We start from the raw sequence: 8,537 nt of genomic DNA on the forward strand, positions 1-8,537 counted from the left end.
CTAATCCTTACAGAGGGTAGGTTTGGTTCTCAGACAAGAAATCTTCGAGAGGCTAACACTTTTAATACAAAAAGGTAACTTTTAATTAATGCAAAACCTATCCGTAACAGGAGATAATTTAGCAGATTTATAAGACAGAAAATTTACGCGCATTCTAATACCGTTTGTCAAGCGCAAATCAAAGCGAAGGCAGTTGATGTTTGTTCGCGATTGTTTATTCAGTTATTAAGTATACTGAACAAAATAACCAAATGAATAAACGTATAGCCCTGTCAAATATGAGAGAACATTGAGGCCTAAATTAACTAATGTTGCCGCATTAAGCATTTTCGTAGGACATGTCGTTCTGTTGTCTATGATTACGCTTCACCTACTTAAACCTGCAGCTCACTAACTCATACGGCAATTACGTAGCTAATTGAAGAACATTAAAAGCTGATTGCGATTATTTTTTTTGACAGATCGGCACAGGTGTGGTTTACCTGCAGGGACATTACAATCTCTAAAATGGCCTTAATCCAGTAGGCTGCGACGGCTAGGCGGTGGTAGACTGTTCCGTTCTTCTAGCAAATTCATACCTACATCGATGTACGTTTTTCCGCATTCAATCAAGTGATAACAACGAACAGATATGTATGGCTTTGATTCGTACGCTACAGGGAATTTTCATTGTGATACGAGTCGAAACATTGAAGAAGACGCTAGCATGTTCGGTTGGGTCGCGGTTGTAAATGTAACAATGAAAGAACGCAAGTTCGTAGTGAAATTAAGCAATACTGTTTGAATGACTAATTTCTTTTACCTAGTTAAACAGGTGAAGGATCATTTGCACGCAGGACAAGAGTGGCGACCTTATTCAGCCCGCCGCCGGGTGTCGCTCCTTGTAATTTCGGACTCCTGATTGAAGCGATATTAACTTCAGAAATGGTCTGAAAACCCTGCAGGGGAACTATTCATTTCTGTAATATTAAGCATCCAAGATCAGACAGTTGAAGTGTACGACAGGCCCTACAAAAGCAGCGAGGTGTTCACAGTCATCGTTCTGTTTGTGCTGTTAAAACTGTCTCCTCCCCTCAAATCCTGATCATACTGTTGAGGTGTACGCTGCATTATAGAATACGGAAACAAAGATGTGGTTATCTCTAGCTAGCATTATGTTGGGGGCCGTACGGTTCGTTACTTGTAGCACGGTTGCAGAAGCAAACCACTTCATTGATAACTTGCTTGGTTCCAAACTAGAACAATACGTGGAGGCCTATGGTCTTAATGGCGTCCCCATTCCGAGCTGGACGTTGGAAAAGATCAAAAGCACTGCTCCTACAAACCGCGATGTTAAGGGCAACCTTACCAGAGGATTTCTTAGGGGGTTGACTGCAGTAAAGAGACGTGGAGACTGCTCGCCAACCATTTGGATGTATGGAAACATTTCGCTTTTTTGCCATCTCGGAATTGACTCGGTGTACCCTGAGTGGCTGTTGACGATTAAAGGTTACGAAATAACCGGACGAACCAAGCAGCTTTTTTTAAAGGCACCGCTAAAAGGGTCGGCAGCATTGCTTGAGGTATCAGCACTGCCCAATAGTGCGGCTTCACTCCGGACTTTGTTTATTAAAAAACTTCATTTCGAGATTAGCTACGCTGATCTCGGCCTCAACACCGTACGTAGAAACAACCTCCATGATCAAATTGAAAAGCATGCGGCCGCTACAGTCTATAACGTTATCTACAATACGTTTGCGAAAGCCATTATCAGCGCAATGCGTGACGCAATTCTGCCGCCTGTGTAAAAGCCTAGATAGATACTTCATTCAATGATCTGAGATTATACTGTGAAGTTTTTCATCATAATTCGTATTTTCCTATCTATTTCATGTTGTGTGTTTGGTGAAAACCTTTGATCTGGAGAAGTGTCTACTGGTGGTTATAAACCTGTTTGTTACTTGCCACTGTTGCTAAGTGAAATAATTTATTACTTATATATATATATATAGGGATAGATGAAAGTAGAAATCACCTAAATATAGCGTGTACTGTACATTTAATATAATATTGCGTTTATATTGATGTGCCGCATGAAGTACATGCCATCCTAATAAATAATTTTTTCAAATAAAGAATTGATAGGTCTTTCTATTTAAAGGCGAGGTGTCCAAAGGGCGGTTTTCTGAACGGTTCACTTCGTTCTCACGACAAAAGTCGATCGAACGGAGAGGTTACTTTCGCAATAGCTTCGGATAAGATGAATAACAAAAATTGTTGGTACTTTGTTTCGTTCAGGGACTTCGGCACGTTTCGCAGCATATATTCAATTAGTTGTTATTATCGGATCATTTTTAATGCCGTGCCGTTGACTGTATCTGTCTCAGAATTGCTACCGCCGTGACACCGTGCTTAATATACAACAGTTCGATCGCAATAGCATTTGCAATACCGCAAAAGCATCCAGTCGCAATCCGTATCAGCTCCGAATTTATTCGCGATACAAGTAGCACGATTAACAGCAGAACCAACGGTCGCGATAAAGCCAGTGACGATTTCAAAACTTCGAAAGCATTGATCATTCTCGATATGTTTTCTTATTTTCATTTGTTGCCTCAATAGGTTTCACGAGGACTGTCGTCCAAGAACGCCCAGTCGGCCAGTACCTGATTGATGCTTAGCCGACTTATACGCTGCTTACGAACCACTTACATAGAATAATGTTTCTGAGCATGCTTCCATGCGGACGACGAAAGGTGTGTTTCGAAATTGGAGAAAATAAGAGTTCTAAGGGCAAAGCGAAAATGAAGGCGGGACACAGACGAAGAAAAAGCAACGGGGGGTGGGGGTCCGCATTTTTTCATGCGTTATCCCTATCACCGCTGCATAGGCAACGAGAGAATATACTTAAATATTTAATTTAATTAGTCTTTTTCTAGTACCTTTGAGCCGCAAAGACGGAAGGTGTTGTTCTTCCTCTTTATTCGATTGAGTCCGTCCTGTTGACGTACGCAATCAATCTTACTCTCTCTCTATGTGCTTAGCACAGTGGACCTTCCTGGCCCTGGCCTTCTGCCGGAGAGTCTTGTGGCCAACGTCCTTGTGCCGCTAAGGCTCGCCTGATTCAACTACTTAGGTCGAGGAGATTCCATAAGACTGTTTAGTTTCTCAACTCGTCGGGCGACTACTGCGTTCATGTTCACTGTCACTACATCCGGAATGTAGCTCCGTTGCCAGCGTTGCTGCCGCTTCTGCTTCGAAAGCAGTGACGCCATAAAAACTTTTCTAAAGAGATCATCTTTATGAGGCCACCTATCGGAAACTTACATAGTTTGTCTTTCGTTTTTCTCGTCATAAATATTGCTCGTTTTAATATCACTTAGTTTAGTGGAGTCACGCAGGGTCGGTGTGTGTCCTCTGCACGCGCACGTACATGTAAATTGGAATACGTGGGGATACTGCGTACGCCTTAAAGGACGTTTTTTCTATTCGGCGTTTTTCTAAGATGTAAGATGAAGCTAGGAACTGGCTTATGCCAGAAATGCTCCTGTGGCTGCGCGTAAGCGCTCTGTTGCAGGAATTTTATCTACTAAAGGCCGTTACAAGTAAGCATGACAAAATAAAGGTATCTTAGGAAAAGAAGGAATGGGACGGGAATCACTATCGCTAACAACCCATTTTCAAGTCCAGCGGTTAACTAACTGTAGGCAAATGATTTAGCGTTGCGCCCAATTAGTTCTCAACACGATCGTATTTGGGAAGCAACTCGCAACGGAATTTCAATGCAGCTGCTAATTTCCACCTAATTGTAATTAAGGCCATATTCCTAATTGCCTAGATCAACAGGTGAGAAGACCGTCATCCTCAACATGAGAATGAGAATTTATTTCTATCATACTTAAAACAAGGCCGACAAATCGCGAGCTATTGTAATTAATAAATGAACAAACATCGATTATAAACTAACTTGTCTATTCTATGGTTGAGTATCTCAGTTAGATAGAAGGCTTCACAAATCTAAGGCACTTTCGAACAGCTTGCAATAATGAATTGTTGCTACTGATGTCGCTGAACTTAGGACACCGACTTGAGCTATTCGCCCTGCTATTGTGACCTTAAGGCTGCGGTGCGGAACAATGAAAGATAGCCCACCTTGCTTTCGTATTGGTTTGTTAGAGGAGCTGGGCGCTACGAATCAATAATTCATAATCTATTCGCTATGCATTACTTTATTATTATTTGGTCATTAGCAAAAAGGAAACAGAGAGGGGAGTCGATTACCGAACAACGCACTCAATTGAAATTCAGTGGTCTGCATTCGATAACAAAAAAAGCAAGGTAGGTTCAACAATGTTGCTATTAAACGTAAATTAGGTTTGTGTACAATTTCAGGTTCGTCAGAGGAGAACTTAAAGGATCTAGGCCATTAGACAACCCCAATATGCGCAAAAAAGCAGATGTGGCTCATAACTTTCGCTTGTATTATATAATATGTCAATCTTCTGTAAGCATCCGATGTGTATGTACTCATTTCTGATCGAATAAATTTCCCTGCATGCTGACCGTCCGAGTCCGTCGTCACGCATACATGTATAAGCTTCATTTGCGATAATAAAGCAGGAAAATCTTCCGTCGATCATCCTCAAGCCAACACCAATAATCATAGTCATTTTACGATTCACATAACTGAGAAGATATATTAATATGGCATGAAAGTTAGCTACATCAGCGAACCAGCCGCTACATTAGCGGAGTGAAAAATCCTTCGCTCCTTGAACCATCACTGCTTCGTGACAGGTAAGTTTAGTATTTCTTGCGAATCATCAATAATAGACTGTGTCATGAAAGCGTCCATCTGCTGGTTCAGTGTAGTCCACCGCTATTCGTATAGACAGACGATGCTGAAGGTAGCATGATAGAATCAGATGTAAATACATCGGTGCATTACTGTAGTGCGTCGGATCATATATTCATGAATGCCATTTTAACTGGTCAGCCCAGACGTTTGGAAGCTGTCAGGAAGAAGCATCAGGACAGTGTGACACAGCTTTTACAACTATTTGCTTTCTCTATGAAACCAGTTTGCTTCCATGACGGTATTTATTAAATAAATAAGTACCATAAAACATCCATTTTGTCATTAGAGCACCCTGCGTTCACGATAACGTTGCTCCCTGCAACGTCTCAGGCTAAAATGCTTCGAAGAATTGTTGCATTAGTTCTTCGTTCATCGTTCAGTAATTTGTTTCTTACACAAATATAACGTGTGTGTGAGTGTAGATATAACTACGTTAGCGTATTCCAGGTAGATGGCCTGACAGAGAGGGCCTAAAATCCTAAATGACATTAATCTGAGCTGGTGTTTTGCTTACTGAAACCTCTAAATATATCTATAACGTTTGCACGTTTATTTACCTCATGCGTTTTTTTTACATTGCTAATCTGTGCTAGTGTGTGTATATACAGGATTGAATTTTCATCTAGCAATAGCCAGGAGAATTTAGCAGCGGTCGGAGGCGTAACTTTTACCCGCGCAGTAAAAACCGACAGATATTCAAGCGTTAGTGGTAAATTACAACATAGATCGAAAATTACTATTAAGAAAAAGTTAAGTGATTGCACTAACTGCCTTTTCACATAGTGCACTTCCCGCACTTACTATCACTCGGCAAAAGATGAACGAATTGGCAAAGCAACCAAGAAGCGATTTACGCATTTTATTAAGAATCTCTTTTCCGGAATAATAGGTCTAGTAAAGCAACTTCTTTTCGTTACGACGATCAACGAGAACCCTGAAACTTGATGGGATGCCTCGTCGAAAATATGGTTTCATCTTTTGCCCCACTATTAGCATTATGCAGACCGCCTTGCCCTCTGCTCCTCAAGTCTCACCTTACATCTGGAGGCCATCTGTGTCTGTTCTTAATGGCATTAACTGTCATCCGGCATTTAGAACCAAATTCGTTCTAGCAGCAAAAGTGTTCTGCCGATCATTATCGGCAGCAACCAGACGTGTGCGTGACCAATACTCAACGCAGGCCTGGGTCCCTATACGAGTCATGCCAAGGAATGAAATTTTCACAATGACCTGTCGAGGCTTCGCCTATTTAAAACTGCTAAAACCAAGATTATAATATTAAGGGATTGAGGTGTATATAGAGTACAGAAAACGATGCTGCTAATGGCGCTACTGCCTATTCGTAAGTTCGTTTCAACTATCAAAGGCAGGCTGTGTGAAACTTGAGTCATCAGTAGGTGTCCAACTGGAGAGCAGGTAACTTTTCAGTTATCGAAAAATAGCCAACGAATCAATTGCTACGGGAACCGTAACCGAAAATAGTTAACTTTTCAAAACGTAGGCCTCCCACGATGATTCTGCGCGGTGAGTGTTGGAGACCGCCGTGACTTGTATCCTGTTACGAAACACCTAAACGAAGACATAGTGCATAGTATCTTGTGTCACTGTAGAATAGTTCATTGGTACAGATGAACCCGCACCTGTTTGATGGTACCTCACGCTGCGATTGATTCTCGTCACGAAAATCTACCGGTTGAAGAAGGATGTGTAGCTACATTGAATAAAGCTACATCGAGGAGCTACATCCGAATGGAGCAATATTCAATAAAGTATAATATGTATTGTAAACCTTTCATGCAAGTCTTTTTTTTTTCATTTAGGCTTTAGATATCGCACATTCAGTCTCGTCTTAATAAAGAAATAGTAGTAAAACACGCGTGATGTATTTTTGATAGCTTTTTCTCCCGGTCATTTTATAGGTAATGGGACCACTTTTGCGCAAATGCGGAAAATATCGGCTGCGTTGTTGATACACTTGGAAGTGTATTACTTAAGTTATATGAATTTAATGTGAAGAAAATTCTTCGTATTACCTGAGACTGATGTTACGTCCACTTCACAAATTGGAATAAAGGAAAACTAAATAGCTCATTGAACTTATGTGAAGTTTATAAAGTTGGTCGTCAAAAGATCCCTGTAGCTTCCCTATACGAGAATTTAGTGGCTGAATTTAATGATGAGAATGCTTTAGATGCATAAATATCCATAATTTTTACAATAGAGAATAGCAAGATACCGCTTTACGCAAAAAAGGAGACTAGTTTAAGACCCAATAATACGTTCGGCACAGCTCAGCTCTAGTGCTGAAGAAAGTATGTCTACGTCCGGCTTCCAATCTGGACCACATAATTTCAATGGGGAAACACAGTTACCACTATACCGTTACCGCCACCGCTCTTACTACTACTACTATATAATTGTGAATTTAGGAGCAGATATGTGACCACACTATCGTGACGACTCTGTCACTTGCCGTGGTCTCTGCTGATCGAGCTAAGTTTGTATGACGAGCTTACTGGAATACTTAACAGCTGTCAAAGATAACTACGGCAATTTTCGGCCTACTTTTGTAGGCCGTATCTCGAGGTCATGATCATTCACAGCATCAGATTTTTTGATAGTAGGATGAGATTCAATGTAATTTCAGACTTTCGAAAAAAAAGAGCAAATTGTATTTATATGATACAAGATTTTTTAATTGGGTATGGACGAGTAATTAACTTTTAACCCAGAGACACGCAATAATATACGTTTCGAATCCTAGCGCAAAAACGCTCTGTTTTGTGTCGATAGCCGGCCATCTGAAGCAATGCTTGATGGCTTAGATACCGGACATAAGAGTATATCCTACTGATCATTTCGTTGGCCGCATCGTATGTCGCCCAAGCATCTACAGCTTGAAGTTCCTTTTCATTGTCCATAGAATATTTTGAGTGGTAAAATAACTATAATTCTCTGGGCCTCAAGCTAAATTAGGTTATACATTTGGTACTTTTGCATATTATCCAGCGCTTACTGGAAACGGTAGGTTCAATGTTTTCTACCACTGTTTAGACCCTCTTCCTTAGAACAATCAACATTTTTGTGAGCCCACATCAACCCAACCTGAAATAAGTGCCACAAGGTCATCGTCCATCTATACAACTGCTACATAAACTTTTCGATGTCTCATATGGTTTATTTGGGAACTGTTAATTTATCGCGAACTGTAAACCGTGTGTATTGATGATAACTATTAATATTAGTTAATGTAATGAAAATAGTCAAGATAAGCTATATGAAACGATACGGCGGAAGTGACCGCATAATCCGAATGGCCGACGCTCATTTCTCTGGGTACGCATCTCCGATTGCGGGTTCAAATCGCAGCGTCGGCAGATAGTTAGAGAGATTTTTGTTGACGGACAGAAACCAAAAGGCTAGGAATTAGAGGAGACTGATCATATAATGATCCCACTGTCGGCTTAGTTTCGAACTCACGACGGGTATGGAAGTAATATCGAAAGTTGATTTTGAACAAGTATAAACAAAGACTTCCGGTCCTTGGCCGACCCCCACCTGATGTGTCTTATAGCTTCCGGCTCAGACGTTTCTTGGGCTTCGGTATCGCGTAAACCTTACCACTGTCGTACAGATCCTGAACAAGTAAGGTCGAATGAGGTAATAACTGGGGGGTGAACAAAGACAGACTCATATACAA

General features: G+C 40.9%; 1 protein-coding gene across 1 annotated transcript; it reads left to right on the forward strand.

The window, feature by feature from the left end:
- Window positions 1-334: 334 nt before the first annotated feature.
- Window positions 335-6,618, forward strand: LOC111255020 (salivary anticoagulant protein P23-like). The gene has a single exon (XM_086975363.1). It carries the CDS (start codon window positions 1,131-1,133, stop codon window positions 1,785-1,787), a length of 657 nt encoding a protein of 218 aa, XP_086831489.1. The 5' UTR covers window positions 335-1,130; the 3' UTR covers window positions 1,788-6,618.
- The last annotated feature ends 1,919 nt before the right edge of the window (window positions 6,619-8,537 follow it).

The sequence above is a fragment of the Varroa destructor genome, unplaced genomic scaffold (assembly GCF_002443255.2).
Source record: "Varroa destructor unplaced genomic scaffold, Vdes_3.0 BEIS01000007.1, whole genome shotgun sequence".
Taxonomy (NCBI): Eukaryota; Metazoa; Arthropoda; class Arachnida; order Mesostigmata; family Varroidae; genus Varroa; species Varroa destructor.